This window comes from Drosophila innubila, chromosome X, assembly GCF_004354385.1.
Source record: "Drosophila innubila isolate TH190305 chromosome X, UK_Dinn_1.0, whole genome shotgun sequence".
In the NCBI taxonomy this organism is placed as follows: Eukaryota; Metazoa; Arthropoda; class Insecta; order Diptera; family Drosophilidae; genus Drosophila; species Drosophila innubila.
The window spans coordinates 20814792-20836658 of record NC_047626.1 but is presented as its reverse complement, the minus strand read 5'-3'; the positions used below and the strand labels follow the sequence as shown (position 1 = coordinate 20836658).

Genomic DNA, 21867 nt, shown 5'->3' with positions numbered 1-21867 from the left:
ACGAATTTCATGTTCTTGATGCATTTTTAGACCAAAAGACTTGATTTTAGAACACTTTTTTTATCAGTGTACGGGTGCCACCCACGTGGGCATTCCGTTCAACGGTTCTATGGTCCGTTTAGTGCTCTCTCTCTCTCTCTCTCTCTCTTCCTCTCTCTCTAGGTGTGTGTGTGTGTGTATGAGTTGGTATTGGTGGTACTAGTGGTTACGTCATTTAAAGACACGCAACTCGGCAAAAGGCGATTGTTTTCATTATTATGATGTGTGTGTTGTTTGTTGTGTTGTGTTGTGTTTTTTTGTGTGTTTGAATGGTTGCTTGTTTGATTGTTTGACTGACAGCAGTGCGTAGACGTCAGCCAAATGTTCTGTACTCCATATTTCATTCTTGACGCACACGAAATTCATTCAATAAATTGCACATAACATTCATTGTTATTGCTTGGATTTATTTATGGTAGTATTTTTTTTGTTCAGTTTAATAAACTGTTGCATTAAATAATCAATGAATACATTTAATTAACCCATTGAAAAAGTACAATTTATAGTTTTTTTTTTAAAGAAAAAAAAAATAAAGACAAATTTATATTTAAAGAATTTTAAACGCCTTGCAATAGGCAATGTTAATTTTATTTTTGGGTGACTTTCTTAATATTGTTGGTTGTTGTTGTTTCTGTTGTTGTTGTTGCTGTTATTGCTGATGGTTTTCTGGTGTAAGTTCTTGTCGTTTTGCAGCTTTTAACACGCATACAAATGCGTCTAACACGCACACCAATGCCATTGCTCTCAGCGCGTCTATGTGTGTGTGTGTGTGTGGGTCTGTGTGTGGTGAAAAGCTTTTCGTCTGGTGTAGTGTGGTGAGTGGTGAGTTTGTCGCGCTTGTCTGCGCTAGTGTGCGTTATATAAGTCCGTTATGAACCGCAACCCGCTGCTCCACATGTGACACACGCAACGACAGAGGCACAGTCACAATTACTCACCATGCGACGAGTTGGCAGTATCGTGCAGTCATTCATACAAACGCTTGCCTGCTTATAGTCAACATCACACACACACACACGCACACACACACAGAGACACACACAGAGACACACAGAGGGACACGGCTCTCATCTGGTGGCACACCATTAAATGTTTGTCGGTTGGTTCGCTCGTGGAACGTGGCAACGCTTTCAGTCGTTGATTTGACCGCCAAACAAACGCAACGCAAAACGCGCGTGCTTCGACAACGTACAAAAACAACAGGAGCAGCAAGCGCAGCAATCGCACACTAAACCAACATCAATAACAACAATAATAGAAAACAAAGCCAAACACCAAAAAAAAAAATAAAAAATAAAATAAAAAAATCAAATTATATTTAATACAAATATATACATTTTTTTTGAAATTTTTTTTTTTAAAATTTTTGAACAACAAATGCCTTAAATAATAAAAAACCAAAAAACACAAAAAACGCAATCAAATCTGCAGCAGCAAGTGTAAAGTATTTCATATAATACATGTTTGAAAAAGAAATTTCATTAATATTTGAAATAAATGCAAACAAAAATACAAATTGTAAATGAAAACATAAAAAGCATAAAGGAAGCCATTCTGCCATTAGCATAATAACAATAACAGTAACAATTCCAGCAACAACAACAACAACACAGTTGAACAACAGTTGAACACTAAAGCCAAGCAGGCAATGATAAAGCTGAGAGTTGAAACAAAGGACATAGAACAACTGAACATCAAGTGTTTATATATGCGTGCTGGTTGTTGTTGTTCTTTGCTTGTGCTATGTGTGTGTGTGTTGCATACTTTTGTTCTGTCACAAACCGAAAGAGATTAATTTATACAAAAAAAAAAATATATATATATACATACATATGTAAAATAAAATAATAGAAGAAGGCGACCCCAAACAGTTGAGCTAGTCTATATGCATATGCACATAGCTGTAGGGTATGTTGGGGGAGTGTAATGGTAGGGACAAGGGGCGGGGGTGGGGTTGGGGGAGCGTGTGGGGAACTGTCGTAGCGCTTACAAAACTTGACCCAAATTTACGTTTTGCGGTCCAGCAGTTGCCGCTTTTGAAAAGCAGCTTCGTGCTGGCTGGCTGCAGGTGGAAGCTGCGATTTGACTTGCATACGAGTACACTTATACACACACACACACACACACACACAGACACAGACACACACAGATGTAGAGAGAAAGACAGACATAGACATAGGACAAGGAGACAACGTGCAAGGATTATGTAAACAAAAATAAGTTGATTCGCTCCCACGCAGACATCGCAGTCGCTGTCGCAGTCGTAGTCGCAGCTGCTGTTGCCTGTCAGTCTGTCATTCTGTCATTCTGTCAGTCTGTCACACTGATGAGATGCCTTTTCTTGGACCTCTTCTATCGCTTGCTACCTCAATAGGTGCAATCACCCACACAAATGCCATGCAATCATAATAAATACAACACAAAATATACAAAAAAATAGGTGGAAGAGGTACACTCAAAAAAAAAAAGGACCAACTTCTAAAATCAAGAACAGTCAACTTAAATATTTTATTCTTAAAATAAAAACATTTTAAGACCATAATACTAATACCCGTGGCGCTCTGGTTAGAGAAACTGCCACTCGTAACAAAGTAAAATAACATTTATAAAATTATTATTCAGGTGTGTTCTACAGTTTTATATCAGCGCTAAAACAAACCAAAAGCAATTGTTGGTGTCCCGAAAAAAAGAAAACATTGCTATTAAATGTCTAAGAGAATTTTGAGTGATTTGACAAAATTAATTATTTATTAAATTGAAGTAAAATATCTTTAAAATTGATTTAAGATACAAAAAAAAAATGTTGGAAAAGTTTAAATCTCTGATATTTAAAAAACACTAACGGTTGTTTGCAAAAACATTTCTATTCAAAATCTCTAGAGATTTCTGGAACCCAACTGATTAAGACAGAATATAAAATGTATATAAATCAAAATTAAAAAAAAAAGAAAAATATATAAAATATAATTTTTATTTTATTTTTATTTTTTGATTACAATTTTAAGAACACTTATTCTTAAATTAAAAGCTTGGTCTTATTTGAAACGTTCTTAAATTAAGAACTTGGTCTTATTTGAAATGCTCTTAATTTATGAATTTTATGTTTTCAACTCATTTTTAGACCAAAATTCTTAGTTTTGAGACCAAAATCTTGATTTGAGAACATTTTTTTGATGAGTGTAAGAGCTGCTTTGATTGGTTGGTAGTTTAAAAGAAAAAGGGGAGTGAGGGGTCTGTTGGTGTCCTAATGCAACTCAATGTGATGTTGAATTCCATTTTAGCTTGCGTGCAAAGTGCCAATCTTCGCACAATCGAGTGCTGTTGATTCTGATTCCCATTCTGGCTGAAAGTGACAATAACAACAATCAGACAAAAAAAAAACCACAACAACCAGGGTAATAATGCGATAAAGTGCTTTTTAATTTACACCAATTATTTGATAATTGGCGCATGTAAGAAATCTTTTTTCATTAGCGTACAAAATGCGACATATTTTTTATTTTTTTATTCGCTGCCGGCCAAGAATTTTCTTTTGGCCAGCAACTAATTGGAATTCCTAGCAAATCCTTAAACACCCCTCCTCCTGACTCTGAACGACAGCAACTAAATTTAATTAGAAAGCTTATGCGATTAAATGTAAATTTCGTAATTCGTTGGAACTTTGTGATTCAACTTTTGGCACAGAAGAAGTTTCCTCATTCAGACGAACACGCTTAATCTACCGAAAATGCAAAAAGTATTTCCTTGAATTATCATTGTGATACCTTCCTCAGTTGTCAGCTCGGCAGCACAGGTAGAAAATCACAGAGATTAAAGTCATCCAGGCATTAATAAAACAGTTAAGCGTGCTCTAGTTAAGCGGGCTCGACAGTCAGATACCCTACATGTAGGTCAAATCAAAGTTTGACATTAAAGTAAATCACAAAATTATATTATGACGTTTATTCAAAGTCGTCATCTGTAATAAATACATTTTTAATGAAAATATATATTATTTAAAGTTTTGTTTAGCTGAATAACGATGCAGATATATTTATTATATTCATATATTCTATATAGTCTTTTTGTGAGAATTGAAAGAATTATTCGTTTTCTGCCAAATCGAGTTTTGTGACTCTTGGAAAAAATTAACAAAAAAAATGTTTTACTTGACGATTAATATACCCATTCCAGGTATTTGCAATGCTTCAAGATATTAAGGAATTTCCATCTGCGAGTCACAATTGTATTTATATTTCTGTGAATTTAATTTAATAATTTTCAAATTTGCTCAACATTTATATTTATAGCATTAGAATTTAGTAAATATAAATTTGACTGGTGTGAGTTTCATCTCACAAATTATTCCACATTCTCAACATTTATACTATAAACATTCAAAGTAAATATACACAAATATTTTTTATTAAATGAAAATATTATCTTTTTTGATTAGGTTTTTTTTTTTAATTTTTTTTAGTGAGTTGTCAGTTGTATGAAAATCATATGAAACCATTTCAAAGTTGTCAAGCTGCAACAAAATCAATTTTGCAAACGAATCTCTGTAAATTTGTTGCGTTTACAATCTGCTCAAAGATCGTTACAGTCGTTATGTGTAATACATCAACGCTGTCGGCAGTTAAATAGATATAAAATATTTAATGTGGCAATGGCAAGTACTTGAATACACTCATATTCGCATTCAGAATCATACTCGTATATGTGTGATGACTGGCCTGCTATGCGAATGCTGCAGAAATATAATTTACAATCCATTTAATTCGAATAACTTGCTGGATTATGGGCCTGGAGATGACAACGTCATTGCGACAAAGTTGCCAGTGCTACAGATTTGTTGGCTAGTGTACTAGATATCTCTGTATGCATGTGTGTGTGTGTGTGTGTGTATGTGTACAGAAATGAAATGAAAATATGAAGAAGGAAAAAAAGTGTAGCATACGCGCAGGCTGCGCCTTTTAAAAGGCAGTTGCCGCCGTGACCCGAAAGCAAACTAAAAGATGAACACAAAAATGCAGCAATAAACCTGCAACAGCATGAGAAATAAATGCTTCAAGGCAACAACAAATGTAACACACACACACACAAGGGAAGTTAGAGAGACATTCATTCAGATGAAAAGAGTCGAGCAACACCTACAAGTTAGCATGTTGTGGAGAGCGGAGAGCGGAGAGCGAAGAGCGGAGACCTGGGTTGCAAGAGAATGGAGAAGGACAGAGGGGGAAGAAGGGACGTTGAATGTATTGCCATCTCTGTCTGGCATTGCATTAGCAGCCAGCTGTGAACGAAATAAACGTAAAAATATTTTTAGTGTGAACAATTTCGCAAAAGCGAGAAGCAAAACTGAAACACTGTGAAAACTTTTCGCTTGGCATTACACACGAACGCACACAGACACTCACACACACACACACACACACACACAAGAGCACCTGACAAGATAACGGACAGTCACGCACACACACACACATATATATATATATATATACATTTGTTCACTTACACATATACACAGATGAGTCGTGTTTAGTTAGAAAATGCCAATAGTTTATGTGCCAAAAAAAAAGCTAGAAAGTGTGAGTGTGCGTGTGTATTAGTGTGTGTGTTGGGTGTGTTAGTGTGTGGGTAGCTAGTATACGTTTCTGTCAGTTTTCTAAACAAACAAAGGCGAAGAGACTATAAAAATAATAGCCACGGAATGCAATTTTAACATATCGAATTTGTAATGCCTTTTGTTTCCATAATACCGTTAATAATTCTTGAGTTTGAGATGGAAGAAAAGTAAGAACGGTTTTCTACGTTTAATTTTCATAATTTCAACTGGATTTTAGCTGTGCACTTTTAAATTTTGCTTTCAAATCAATTCAGCAAATGTATTCAGAGCATAATTTTCGGATTGTCTTGAATTCATTCTAAATTGTATTCTGCGCTCAAAAATATGCTATACATGTTATTTAGAGTAATTACTAAATCACAATGCATTGTAGAAAATAAATTTCTGAGATCTTGGATTGAATCTTTGCAGATTGTTGAATTTAAATAAAAATAAATATTATAAGACTCATATTGAAATTGACTAATTAACTTAAATTTATTTATTTTAATTGTAAATTTCCATTGTTTCTATTATGTTAACTCTTCTCAAACTCAAATTCCAATGAAAATGCATATTTCTGATCTGTTTATAAATAGCTATTTAGTTTATCAATTCACCTTCGAATCACATAGAAATATAATTTTTCATTTTAATGTGAGCAAATTTCTAATTCAATTAAAAATGAAATGAGATAGAAATCGTAAAGCAATTATATTTTAAATTTGTAATTATGCAAATTTTCTTTATTTGTGTACGACAGTGAAAATATTGATTTACTATAAACGTCTATAATCTAAAATAAGTAAGTGAAAAGTTTAATTAAAATTTAGATCGTTTTTTTTAATCATCGACATTATATTGAAAAATAAACAATTTACTAGTGGGCAATACGTGTAGTTCTTAAATTTAAGCATTTACTATGCATGAGTTGAACTTAAAAATCTATAAATCTATTTTATAAACTATAAAGAAATTTGAGGGCTAGGTTTAAGGATCAGAAATATGTTTTGTAGTATAAGCGAACAATGGCACTTTGAATCGTTAAAAGAAAATGTTGCATTCTTTTGTGGTGGAGAATGTGTGGTTCTGATTTTGGCTGCTGGCCCGTACTTGACACTTTTGTTTCACTTTTACGGCCATTTTGCATGCATTCAACACAACTCAGTGGCAGCCTTGTGAAATACTCGTAGTTTCTGCTGTTGTCGGTGTACAAGTTATACTATAATATATGTAAGTAGTTGTTGTCTGCGTCTGAAATTAACAGCATTTATTTCATTGCATTTTTATGCGCTTCATTGGGGCGACATCGTCATCGCCACTCGTGTCTGTGGCTCGGTAAACAAAGGCAACTTATTTTTATGCTATGCATGTCAGTCGCAGATATAACAGAGGCAGCAGCAACTGCCTTCACTTTCCGCCCTTGTCCTTCTCCCTCTCCCTCTCCCCTTTCATCATTGTATGCTACCCACATGATCAGAGTTAAGTTTTTTATGCGCTTTTGTTAGCAGCTTCCCGCTCTGACTATTTTTGGTTGTTGTCTTTGTCGTTGTCGTTGACAACTGTCATGAAAAGTTCCAGTCTAGAGTTGACCTGAAAAGTGAAAAGTGTGAGCTTCACTAAACGCTACCCGCCATATAAGTGTGTGTGTGTGCGTGTGTGTGTGTCTGTGCATGTGTGTGTTCTCTGTTGTATTCATTATTATTCCCTGTTTTCGTTGTCAGCTACGACAAAGCTGATTCTCAAATTGAACATGAAGCATACCATGCCCACCAGATATGTTCTTATCTAGAGTTGCCACAGTCATCAAAATGTCTCTTGCTGGCATACAATTTTGATAGCATGCAAATTCCACAACTTCTTAGCATTTTCATCGCTCACAAATAGGTATATGCACATGTATATCTATATATATATAAGTCAAGATATATGTATTCATTATATCTAATAAAATAAAAACATCTTAATTTTTTTTTTTACAACATTTAAAACAATCATAAAAAAACGATTAAACTGTCTTAGCTATGTTGCTTAAAAAGTAAAGCGTCGTAGCTCTGACTGTTTTGGCTCCACAATGATCAGTCAGTCAATAATATTTGATTTGAAAATTTTTGGACAATTGGAAGTACTATAAGTTAAAATGTATTAAGAAAATATTTTACCTCTGAAAGTGTTGCATATTCTGATAATGGCGAAACATTGATAAATTACCATAGATCTATCTATTATAATAATTATTTAAAATCTGATCTATTAATTAAACGGAGTAAGCAATTGCAATAAAATATGTCACTCCCGGGGGATATAATCTAATAGGCTGACTGCTTTCCTACATTGCAGATAGAATATTTCGAAATCTTCGACTTAATACTAAAATTGTTCCACTTAAAAGTTATGTAACTCTTATGTCTAGGACTAAAGCGTTGATTTTCAATCAATCAGTCAGTAAATTACTCCTTCAACACAAGACGAGAAGTTTGATAACTTTGAAAATGTTTGGAGTACTCGAAGTTAGAGTAGGCATTGCTGAAATTCAAAAGTCGACAAAGAACTCACTCAATAACTGACAACTTGATCAAATTGTGCAAACTGAACATTAAAAATATATTTAATAAAATCAATTGTGTTGTGAGCGGTGCATCAATTTTTCCCTTCTTGTAATTGTTTTTGTTGTAACATTTTTTTTTTTCTGAAAGTATTATAAAGCATATTAAAATACTTATGGAAAAGTTTTGAAAAATATATTAAAAAAAATAAACTTGCTCAACAAAAAAGTTTGGCACTAAAAAGCAATAGCAGTCAAGTGTAGCCAAAGGTGAAGCTCCAGTAACAACAACAACAACACCAACAACACCAACAACAGGAGTAACAAGAACAAGAACAACAACAACAACAACTCGAGCAACAGAAAGAGAAAGGACAACATGGGAAAAAAGAGCTCGAAGTTGAAACAGGATACCATCGATCGTTTGACAACTGACACATATTGTGAGTATCAATCCATCCATCCATCATCCATCATCAATAATAATCTAATATAAAAATATATGTGGCATTTTCGGTCTAGATTATAATTATTTGATTGGCCTCTTTATTTGCTTGAAATTTATAGCTCGCATCAATCAAAACTGAACAACTTGAATAATACAATAACAAATTCTCCAAAAACTTTTCGAACTGTGGGAACCAAAAGGAAATTGATTTGACTTGAATAAATGTTCGACTTTGGTTCTGATAACCAAACAATAATATTAAAGTTATTGCCTGTCACATTACATGTGTCAATTAAAGGCAACTCGCCAGTCAATTACTTTCAGTGCATATGCTTACAATTCCCAATTGGTTAAAGCAGTTGCCAAATACTACAGTTGTTCTTTCTGTCCTTCTTTCCGTTTTGTCCGTAATCCGAAGCCAACTGTTGTTGATGCTTATGCAAGAGTGTAGGCCAAGTCTTACATTTACTTAGCCCATAGACCTTGTTTTTATATTTATTTTTATTTTTCTTTTTCTTTTTCAATTTTATTTTTGTGGCCTGCTTAAAAATGCAAGTCGCCAACTTTGCGCCCAAAAACTTTGTTGACTAATTGCTTTTTAAAGTATTTTTGCCCTTTTCACTCAGTTTGTGCCCTTTGCGGTCGTAACGAAACGTAACGAGACGAGACGAGGATAGGCGATAGAAGGGAATATAAATAATTACGCCGCTGGGGGGTATTCTAAGCACCTGGTTCTAAAGGGGAGGTTGTATGCGACGGGGACGCTACGCCAAAGTGTTGACAGATTGCTGCCAAGTTGCCAGTTCTTAATGTCTTGGTCCGAGCAATTTGTCTTCCGTTCCTTGGGTCGTTCGCTCCATCTCCATCTCCATCTCCTGCTCGAGCTGCGATAAATATATATAGAGAAAATAACAAGAGAATTTTGTTGAAATTCATTTTACGCTTTGCTATGCACCTATATAATCCACCTGATGTGACTGCGCTCCATCTAAACGAATACAAATGGCTATATATATATATCTTTGTACATCTTTTGACGTAGGATTATACGAGTATATCCTAATTACGTGCTACTTTGTTTCTTGTTTGCGTTGATACTCTCGGTTCTTTTAACTGCTTTTGTCGTCTCCAAGTCGAAGAAGGCAAATGCAATTTTCTGCAGTCTGCGAATTTTGGTCCAAAATTTCTTGAGTCATAACTTTGTCATAAGCTGGCCGCGTGCTTGGCTTAAAGTTCACAATGCCAAAGTTTTGGCCGAAAAAGCCGTCATTCCAAATTTCAAGTTTGAAATTACTGCCTGCACCTGATAGCAGCAAACACAGCAGCAACAACAACATTGAATTCAACTTTATTTATTTCGGCGAGCAAATGAGCTGGAATTCAATTTACGAGCAGCTCTAGAATGAGAAAATGAGAAAGGGGACAACGGGTCGTATGCGCAATATGGAAAGTTGTAATCTGGAACACCTTCTCTCATTCTCTCTGCCACATTTCCAACTCGATATTTATGCTGTTACAGGGCAATCAATTGGAAATTACTTCCATAAATACCCTCCATCCCCTCCCAATCACTATTTATATCTGCATATCTTTGTTGCAGTCCCACTGTGCAATTGGTTAAAACAGGCGCTGTCGCTGTCGCTGTTGCCGTCTCTGTCATTCAAATGAATGAATGAATAAATAAATAGCTAGAAATTTGATTAGTTTCGGATGGGTTCGAAAATCGAATGACCATAGCCATAAAATGCAAATCCCAAACTGTGTATAAAATAGATACAAATTACGGTCTAGGGGCAGGATCGGACAGCTATCGGTGGGTCATCCATAGGTCATCGGTAGCCACAATCTTCAATAAATAAACGAGGCTTTAAATGTGTGTACTGTGTGTGTGTGTGTGTATATATAAATTGAATATTTGTGTTGGGTATTGGGTGTACGTGTTGTGCGTGTCTCGGTCCACAGGTGTTTGCCTACGCCCGTCTTTTGCAACCAGTTAAATGGGCAAGTTTAATTGATTTTAAAATTGTTTAACCCATTGTGTAACACACACACACACACACACACACATACATATGGCCTGTATACAGATGTGTCCAATTTGTCAAGCCATAAAACAACATGGTCATTAGCAGAATTAAGTGAACGGGCATTACGCAAAATGATTGCCATTGCCTACTTGTGATTGAAGTTTAATGTAGATTGAGGGCCAGATAGTCATGTTATCCCACGGGATTACAATGCAAAACAAATGTACCAAAAGGTACATAGACTTTTGGTTTTGTGACATTTTCTGTACATCCGTAGGATCTCAGAGACTATAAGAACGCAAAGTTGGTCACAATACTCCTATGTGGAATTAGAATTCTGCAACACCCTCGACTGTATTTAAAATTAAGACTTTAACTGATATATTAATACATATAACATTTTAATTTAAAACTCAAAACATAAAAAAAAAGTTAGTTGATCGAATAATTCCAGCACGGATTGGCAAAAATCTGATCCAAATAAATCTGTCATCCAATATGTGAAATAAACTTTATTTTTACGGAAAGACATTTTCAAATTTATGAATTAATTTTACTTCAGCTAGTTATTTGAGCCTAAAACTAATTTCGAACCTGTCTTCTTCATTTTGCAATTTTCGAATTGGAGATTATATTTACTTTATACCTCCAACTAATTTTATTATTATTAAATTCTTGTTAAATAAAATTTCGGAATTGAGCTAAGTTTGTATATGTCTTGCGTTTGGAATATTTAATTCAACCTACTAAAAGAATAAAATTCATCTACATTTAAAATCCCGAAGGTAAAGGCAATTATTGTGAATACAATTTTCGACCCATTGGCAGTTTGTTTTAGATGCTAAACGTCCGTTGAAATACCCGTAACTAAATTAACTAGTTTTACTTCAGTTCAGTTACTTTTAAAATGGAGGTCGCAAAAGTTTTTGAATATTTTAACGCTATGCTCGGTTGAAAAACCTTATTGTATATGCATTTTTTCAACCAATTGAAGTTTGTTTTAGGTTTTATGGCTCAATTAAATTTCGGTACATACAGTTCAGTGAGATACAGAAGAAAAATGCATTTTAAAATTCAATATTTTTTCTGTGTACATGTTGAATTAAAAGAAAAAACAAGTGGGAAAGGCTATAGTCGAGATCCTGGCCTTAGGATACCCGTTACTTATTTTAATGCATATAAAAGTACTTAAAAGAAATTACTACCTAATAAAAACTACTGCAAACTTTATTTGATTGTATTGGAATAATAAGTTTATTAAAACATTGGTTAGCTATTACTCCCGTTCTCCTTGTCCGATCTCGCTGCGGTTAAGTGATATTATAGAAAATATTAATATACAACGCCAATTACGATAAAAACTGTACTATCTTACGAACTGTGGGTAAGGTGGTTCGGTATCTCTATCTCTTATAGTCTCTGAGATCTCGGCGCTCATCCCGACGGACAGACGGACGGACGGACAGACGGACATATATCGACTCGGCTGTTGATGCTGATCAAAAATATATATATACTTATAGGCTCGGAGATGCCTCCTTTTCCCTTTTACATACATTTCAACGAACACAATATACCCTTTTACTTATTTTTTAAGTAACGGGTATAAAAAAAACCTATCGGAACAATAATGTTGTGTATGTACTTTGAGTTTGAGTTTTTGTTTGGCTTTAAAACGCGTTGTGCACACAGATGAGTACGAGAATATTACAAGTTCCACTTCACGGACCGGGTAAAATGTTTACCTGCCCATATCTTTCGATATGCCCCAAAAAACAAATGTTGCTGATCGGAAAATGGAAATGGGAGAAAATGAAAAGCAGAGGCAGAAGCAGAATCAAAACCGAAACCGAATAGGAAACGTTTCGCGTCTCCTTCGCACAGTTTCAGAGCATACAAAATGCAATTAAAAGCGCGTTGTAAACACACATATTGATGGCAGCGATTACACAAATATTTCATGTTGCCCGGTGGCAGAACCGGAGAGAGTCCGTACATGAAACATGCCACAACTGTGTGTGAGTGTGAGTGAGTGTGAGTGAGTGCATTTGTATAATACAGAGCATGCAAATCAGAAATGCAGCGTGGTTCACAGTTTCGCATGGAGCGAGGTTCCATTCGAATGCCAGCAACAATTGCCACGAATTTTCAATGCTCCATCGAGTATACAGAATGTAGCAGACAGGATGGATGGGTCAGGCCGGGTCAGTTTGGTGGCTATGCAGAAGGGGAAGGAGATGGCAGAGTGTGCTAAAATTTGAGGTCTACGAATCAGAAATTATGCATGACTATCAATTGAAGGAGTTATTCAACTACTTGTCGCATGGTCAAACGAGGTTCTTATATTCATTGTACTACTAAAATTCGAGTAATACTCTATGCATGAGAAAATCAAATTGAGTTGAGTTTTACTGTACAATGAATATTTTTAATTTCTTTAAATTCAAACGAATATAATCGGAGTTTAACCAACTAACCTAATAGATATTAATTTATTACCATCTATGGATTTCAATTTATTAGACCCATTTCTTTAACATGAACTGCAGTAAAAAAAGACACAGTTTAATATATATATACATATATCGTTATATAATATGATTTCATTGTTCCTGAAACCGAATTCTTTTAGTCTGTAAATTTGCGCAATTCTTCATGAAAATAATGTTCGAACTCTTAAAACTGTTGTCATTTTATTTATAGATAAAAAATGTAGAATCCAAATATTTACTTCAGTAATTTCTCAAAGCATCTTTACACTTCCTAAGAAAAAGACCATTAAAAATTTCATAAATTTTAAAACCAACACAATCGAAAATGTAATACTTTGGAATAATTAAGCAAAGTTCAACCGTCAGTATTGTAAACAATAATGAACAGTTTGACGAGCTCTAAATAATAGACGTTGTGTGAATACTTGAATATAAAAAGACAAGTTGATATTTAAGGTACAAAGTGGATGACAGACATTAAAGTAAAAGTAGAAAGAGAGAATTGGAATAGTAATAATGAAATATATAAATTAAAACATAGGGAGCATACTCGACTGTCGGAGACCCCTTACTTACTATGGAAAAGCAAAGACTGTTACAAATTCAAAAATATTTTGCTCAATGGCTGATACATGATAAAGTAAACCGATTTGAACTGGTTAGAATGTATAAATCCAACTTTTTTAGCATATTTTGTCAGTTTGCTTACGTTATCTCATAAAACAAAAAGTTTTTCTTACTAAGACTTGATTTTCGCCGGATTGTTCATATGGAAGCTATATGATATAGTGGTCCAATCTAAAAAAGAAACAAACTTGATCTGCCTGCAATATAAAGAAACCTACATTCCAAGTTTGGTGTCACTAGCACTAATAGTCTCTGAGATCTAGGTGTTCATACAGACGGACGGACAGACGGACGGACAGACGGACGGACAGACGGACGGACAGACGGACGGGCAGACGGACGGACAGACGGACGGACAGACGGACGGACAGATGGACGGACAGACGGACGGACAGACGGACGGACAGACGGACGGACAGATGGACTTTACAATATCGACTCGGCTTTTGATGCTGATCCAGAATATATATACTTTATAGGGTCTGCCACGCCTCCTTCTGCCTAATACGCACATAATGCTTAAAACTAACTTCATAGACCCCTTTATTTTTTTTTAGTACGGGGTCTAGTAATTGAGGTGTTTAACATAAGAGCTTAGGGCTTGAATAACAGATATGAGTATGAAATTATCGTCACACAGCTCAGCATGATGTAAAGGGCAGAAGAATGCATGGGGGAAGTGTACGAATAATGATGGGAACAGTCGGGAATGATGGTGGTAACGTTACAGGCAATGTCCACAGCAGCGACAGCTGTGACTGACAGCCATTCAGGCATTCAGGCATTCAGGCAGCAGTGGCAACAAGTCGTATGAGCAATATGCGCTTTATTTACAATCCATACAACATACAACACTCACGTTGGGCCAGTAAATGCCGTTATATTTTTACATGCCACACGTCAATAATAAGTACAATGCAACACAAGCGGACATAAAAGCTGTTGGGGATAAACGTGAACGAGTTGCGGGTGACTTATTCCACTTTCCACTTTCCACTTTCCACCTCCCATTCAATTTCTCTATCTGCCTCTCTCTGTCTGTTTGTCCTTTTGTCCGTCTGTCTCTCTGTCCGTCTGTCCGTCTGTCTGTCTGACTACACGACTCGCTATCGATTACCAATCAATTCAGTACCGACTTTGGCAATTGTTGACTTTATTGAGTTTACGTTGCCCATGGGCGATAGACGGAGACTAAATGGTTTCACAAAGGACCATAGAATACTAATTAAAATACAAATATAGAATTGTGATGCAATCTGATGCATCTATTGATGCGATGTGAAGCTAATCAAAATGGAAAATGATACGTCGACAATGAAGAACTAAGAGAAATTAGCAGCTGAGAAGATTTTCAGAATAACTGTATAAAAACATGTAGACATTGCTACTGACCCTATAAAAAATAAAAAAAAAATATTAGAAATTCGGGTAAGGAACTCCACATTGAGCCAAATGTTCTGTTATATATTTTCGGTGTTTATTATCCGATCTTTTAAATTGTCATTGCTTTTAGTTTTTTTTTTATTAAAATACACAACTTGCTCTGCTTTGGATATACAGGAAGGTATATACCAAATTTGGTGCCTCTAGCTCTTATCATTTTAGAGATCTAGGTGTTTATATACACACTTTATGTGGTTCTTCTGCTTGTTAAACATACTTAATGCACCCTTTGTACTCTTTAAATACAGAGTCTAATGAATGTGGTCAGCTTTTGGGCAGTCAATAAGAACATAAGACTCTGCTGATGATGGCGATATTTCTGCGGCTGCTGCTGGTGTCCCATGGGAAACCGACAGTGGCCTTTTTCCGGCGCTTAATAACAATTCCAATGTGTGTAATTTAGCGTGAATTTATGTTTTGGTCTTTAACTTAGTTGCCCAAAAATATCCAGCCAACCACCTACATATATCTGACCACCATCTCACCGTCCGTCTGACCACTGCCCCGCCGCAGAACTTGTGGGCGGAACCCGTAACATGTGCGCCATTCACACGCCCACAACGGTCACAATGGGAGTAGCCGGCATCGGCCAGGGATCGGGAGACCCGTTTCTTAAACGTTTTGTAAACGGCCATTAGGCCAAGGCAATGGCAAACCATGACCAAAAATAATAATAATAATATATATACACGTACTTATAATAAAAATAAAAAAAAACAACGAAAGAACAGAATACTGAAATTGTAATACATTTGGGGAAATCTGTTTGCCCTGGGCGTGGTCTGTTCAGACAATGAGAAAGTTGTAAATAAAAAAAAAATAGAATTTTACAGAAGCTGCAACCGATTTGGTCTTTAGTGTTAGGGGGCAAATTGTGACCTCATCCACATTCGCAACCTTCCCCATGCCCACCTTGTCCGGTCTATTTTCAATTGTTTATGAATGAAAGATGTGTTGAAAAAAAGTAAATTTCTTGAATTATTTATATACAATGCACAAGTGTTGTGTATTTAAATAAGGTGTGCATATTATATTATCTAATGATATGTTTTTTATAGCCCCATTACTATTTGAAATAAACTTAAAGTTGAGTATATATACTATATGACTCGTGTCATTGATTTAAATACTTTCTATGAAATATTGATAAAACAGGTGTGCACAACTTAAACTTCGTGTTATTTTATACATTTTTAAACTGTCAGAAGGCAGCGGATCAAGTGGTTTTGTAATGTATTCTAAATGGCTTACACTTATAAGTAGAATCCAATATAAAGTATTTTTCTGTTTCATAGCTTTAAAAATAACTGGTATTAAAAAAATTTAATTTATTTAAATATATATTTTTTTTATTAATTTTTATTGTTATAATTTTCATATTTCTTAATATTTTTATCGTATAAATTATCATATTTCTTTATAAGCCAGGCTTTTAGAACAATATAATTCTGACTTTAATCAAAATGAACGAACTGCTATAATTAATATGAATTTGTTGTTTACAATTCTTTTTACCAAATATGCAATTCTCAATTGTATATTTGAAATAGTCCGCAACTATTTTAACACAAAATGATTATACAAAATTCGTATTTTGACCACATATATTTATTTATTTTCATTTGTACATGTATACATGTGCATTCTAGATTGCAAAAAACAATTAATTTGAGTATTTCTATAATTAAAATAAAAATTCATGCAATATTAATAGACATTTATCTTGTTCTGTTCATTTGCAGTTACAGAAAAAGAAATACGTCAATGGTGAGTGTGGAAATTGCAAAGGAAATTTATAAATAAATCGCTCTTAATGGTAATATATATGTATTTTCGAAAAATATACAAACAGGCACAAAGGATTTCTAAAAGACTGTCCGAATGGTTTACTCACAGAGCAAGTACGTAGCACACACAAACACAAGCACACACATACATACACACACGCACACATATATATATATATATACAGTCATGAGTGTGAGGCACAATTTAAGCGGCTCCAATTCATTCAAGTCATACAGTTAATTAAGTTAATCTTCGCAATATGTGAGCACTAATTTCAAGCAACAGCAGTTGAGCAACGACAACAACAGTTGCTTCAAAATGTATACGCCCATCTCCTGCCCAGGACGAAGTACAGTACAGTACATCCTCCAAAATGAATAGCAGCCCATTTCAAACGTGTTGACGGCAACGACTGCTGTTGTGGCTGCTGTCGACTGCTGTTGATAATGAAATTTATTAATGCGTGCCTTATTGGAACACAACTTGAAACACTTACTCACTCACTCACTCACTCACACACATAGACACACTTATAAACACAGACAGACAGACAGAAGATAGCGAATGCCACGCCCGCAACGCCCTAATTGTTTTTTGCATCTCTTGCCAGGGTTTTATCAAAATCTACAAACAATTCTTTCCACAAGGCGATCCTAGTAAATTTGCATCGCTTGTGTTTCGTGTCTTCGATGAGAACAATGTGAGTATTAAGGCCAACAGCTCGTGTCCTTGTCGCCGTCCCCTTCCCCCGTATCCTTAACCGCTTTCACCCACTTTACGCCAACCTTCCCGCCACCAGTTGCCACCAGTTGCCACCACTTGCCACAGCCAGGCAGTTACTTGCCAATCTGCCTCATTGACATTGATGAATTTGTACGCAACTCGAGCGCAAAAGTTGACGATTTCGGCCAATTAGCCAAAATTCTGTAATAGACTGAGTTGCCCAAGCATTTGGCCAAAGTGCGTATACTCTGCCAAACAGCTTATGAGCATGTAATTACATTAGTTTAATAATCCCATTGAATTTAATTAAATCAATTAATTGTATGTTATGTGAGTTGTTAGAAAATTTGTTTTCTTCTGAATAATTTAGGTACACAAATTGAAAAAAAAAGGGCCAAATACTGTAAATACTCTAACTTATGCTTTGCTACCAACTATTTATGTAAATCCGAACTGTAAAACGAGTTTGAAATCGAAATAAAAAAGAATCGATAATAATACATTCAGTTACAAATATCTAGTTTTCCCAAAACACTTATTTTTGAAAAGTGTCAAAGGCAAAGTATGGAATAAATAAACAGTGGTGAACATAATTAATTTTTTTCTATTTTAATCCAGAATTAAATAAGAGACCAAATTGTAATAAAATTAACATTCCTCACGGTATTCGAAAAAGCATTAAGCGTAAAGTATATATAAAATGTGATATATTAAATGAGAATTCAGGAAAATCGTTTTATGTAACTCGATTATTAGTCAAAAATATTATCTAGTTAAAGTTGTTAATAATCGAGTTCGATTTTGCTTATTCTTTGATGAATAATCCAATCTTATTCACAATTTTGCAGATTAAATGCCAATTACATCTTCTTCAATAATTATCTGAATCAAATAGCAAAGTATGACTTATAGAAATAAAGTTGGAATTCTCTTAAATCAATTGTGTTCTGGCCAAATAATTTTTGGAATGATTTTTGGAGTTCAGACAAGTATTATTTAGCATACTCTAATGGAATATATTTAAGTTTTGGGAAATTCATTTTAGATAGAAAATCCAGATATGAAGTTTCTCATTTTTGTTTTGTTTTGTTTTAATAAAGCAATAAATACCCAAGTTGAAATATGAGTAACATCTTTATGTTTGAGTTAATTTAATTGTGAAAATCGAATTGTCATTGACATTCAATTAGCTGTTGATTAAATAGAGTTCTCGTGTTAGGGAAGTTTGACTGTACTTTGTTATTGAATTAAGTCAGCTTGATTGCGATGGAAATTCGAGTTCGCATTGATTATCCGGAGCTGTCAGTCAAGGCTTCAAACGAGTGTTGAGTAAACGCTCCTGCTGAATTCATTAGCAAGTTATAATGACCTTTCTGGAGAATAACCCCTCTGGAGACCCATAAAATTGTGCTCATTGTATTATTTATGGCTTATGGTGGTTGCAATGTCAGTGGATCTGGTGGATCTGGTGGTGCTGGTGATTGTGGACTCAGCGATTGTGATGGCATCCCCAAAACCTGTTCGATGTCTGGGTTTCTGCACTGATTTGTCTCGCCATTGTTTCTCTTTCTTGCTTTTTGCTATTTTTGTTTTGTTTTTTTTTTTGTGTTGTTGTTGTTGCGTTTGCTTTATTTGTGCTCCACCAGGATGGGTCAATCGAGTTCGAAGAGTTCATACGCGCCTTATCCGTCACATCGAAGGGCAACCTGGACGAGAAACTGCAATGTAAGTTTGTTTATCCCTTCGATAATAATTCATGGGACCAATAATTTCAAGCGATGGCTCCATCTCCAATTACAATTATATTACAGGGGCCTTCCGTCTTTACGATGTCGACAATGATGGTTACATAACGCGCGAAGAGATGTACAATATTGTGGATGCAATCTATCAGATGGTGGTAAGTAAACATTCTCATCTCATGAGTCCTCGTAAATAAATACACATATCCGCCTTGTCTACACTGATAAAAAAAATGTTCTAAAATCAAGATTTTGGTGTCAGAACTAAGATTTTTGGTCTAAAAAATGCGCCGAGAACATCAAATTCTTGAATTAAGAGAACACATCTTGATTTTAAGAACATTTTAAATAAGACCAAGTTCTTATTTTAAGAATAAATGTTCTTAAAATTAAAATCAAAAAATAAAATAAATGAAAATTATTTTTTATATTTATATTTTTAAATTTGGATTTATTTATATTTTATTCTGTTTTATTATTTTTATAAATGTTATTTTAATTTGTTACGAGGGGGATTCGAGCCGCCGCCTACTGCTTCACAACTGAAGCGGCCTCTCTAACCAGAGCGCCACGGTGCCATCATTTGTTTGATACGAAATAGTACCTATTTATACTTTTCTAACAATTTTGGATTTTTATTCTTATATTAAGATTTTAAGATTTTTTAGATTAATAATCTTAGTTTTAGTAATTTGGTCTTAAAATAATCTTATTTTAAGAACAAAATATTTAAGATGAATGTTCTTGATTTTAGAACTTGGTCTTTTTTTTCAGTGTATCTGCTATTGTTTTGTGGCATTATTGAGCAATTTGATTTGGTATTTTTTGTCTATTTAGGGACAACAACCGCAGTCGGAGGATGAGAATACGCCGCAGAAGCGTGTGGATAAGATATTCGATCAAATGGATAAGAATCATGATGGCAAATTAACATTAGAAGAATTTCGTGAGGGTAGTAAAGCTGATCCACGTATAGTTCAGGCGTTAAGTTTAGGTGGTGGTTAAACAAATCTATAGATACGCGCAACAACTATTTATTGTAACAACAACAACAGCGACAACAACAACAACAACAACCATACAAACCAAAAACAGAACGTTAATAAAACACAGCAAAACTATAAAACGCTACAAAAGAGAAAAAAAAAACAAACCATAGATAAAATGCTTTTGGTTTTTGGCTAACATTTTACACTCTCCTACACAGAAGATTAAAAGAGAAAAAAAAAAAAAAACCGTTAAAGCAATCAGAAATCAGAATCGCCAATAACAAAAAAGTTTCAATATTAAACAACAAATAATAGTAATAATACAAAATAAAAACATTTTTTTCCCCGATTTCGCGCGTCGATTAACATTCAAAATGATAATAATTTTTTGATATATACGAATATGATGAAGGAAAGACAAAATTCAAATTTAATATAAATATATACATAAATATGTATGAACAATTTATATATATATATATACATATGTATGTGTAGGCATACTTATACATACAAGATATGGCTATAATCTAAATCGTGGCGTAGTCAGAACGCAGTTCATAGCGATAATTAATTATATTACAAACTGAGATTAATTAATTAATTGATTGATTAACATGAAAATGCGAGAAGCGTAAATCAATTTTTGAGCATACACCAATTATTAGTAAAGAAATACATAAAACAAAATACAAATTAAAAAAATCCATTGCATATTTGAATAAATATATATATATAAAAAAAAAACAAAACAAAAAAATAAAAAAAGAGGATAAAAAAAAATTTATCGAGTGCAGCCTTCGAGATATTTCTAAAAATTTAAATTAATAATAATAATGATAAATACAATTAAAAGGTAACACCTAAGCATTGTTGATATACGAAAGCAAAATAATATACCATATATACTTATATATACATATATATATATATATACAATATATACACCTTGTATGGAATATGTGCGGCGACAACAAGAACTTCAAACTACAAGAACAACAACAGCAATAAACAGCCAACATAATTAATTAACAAACAGGCATTAATCAATGACAAGTGCAAAAGCCGCGCAAACTTAACGCAATATTTGCAATTAGGCACTTACACACACACACACACACACCACCCACATTTACACACTCACATACACACAGACTTACACACACACTCACACACACACATGTGCTTCGATGAGAGCGCAGAAAAAAGCGCAGCATTTCACAAAATGCGAGCGTAAATTCTTATTTGTTTTTGATTTTTCAAATTGGTTTTATTTTGCGCAATTATTAACGTTAAGTGGACAACAAATTGACAATAGCCTTTAAATAAAATACAATTGTTTTTTATGAACAAAACGCATAAAACAACGCACTGCAACAACATACAAAAAAAAAAAAAAACAAAAAAAAAAAAA

General features: G+C 34.3%; 1 protein-coding gene across 1 annotated transcript; it reads left to right on the top strand.

The window, feature by feature from the left end:
* Nucleotides 1–1407: 1407 nt before the first annotated feature.
* LOC117783668 (frequenin-1) lies at nucleotides 1408–20758 on the top strand. The gene is made up of 8 exons (XM_034621193.1): nucleotides 1408–1478; nucleotides 8326–8617; nucleotides 16954–16978; nucleotides 17064–17112; nucleotides 17610–17699; nucleotides 19369–19447; nucleotides 19534–19622; nucleotides 20302–20758. Exons 2-8 carry the CDS (start codon nucleotides 8554–8556, stop codon nucleotides 20467–20469), a joined length of 564 nt encoding a protein of 187 aa, XP_034477084.1. The 5' UTR covers nucleotides 1408–1478; nucleotides 8326–8553; the 3' UTR covers nucleotides 20470–20758.
* Nucleotides 20759–21867: the final 1109 nt, after the last annotated feature.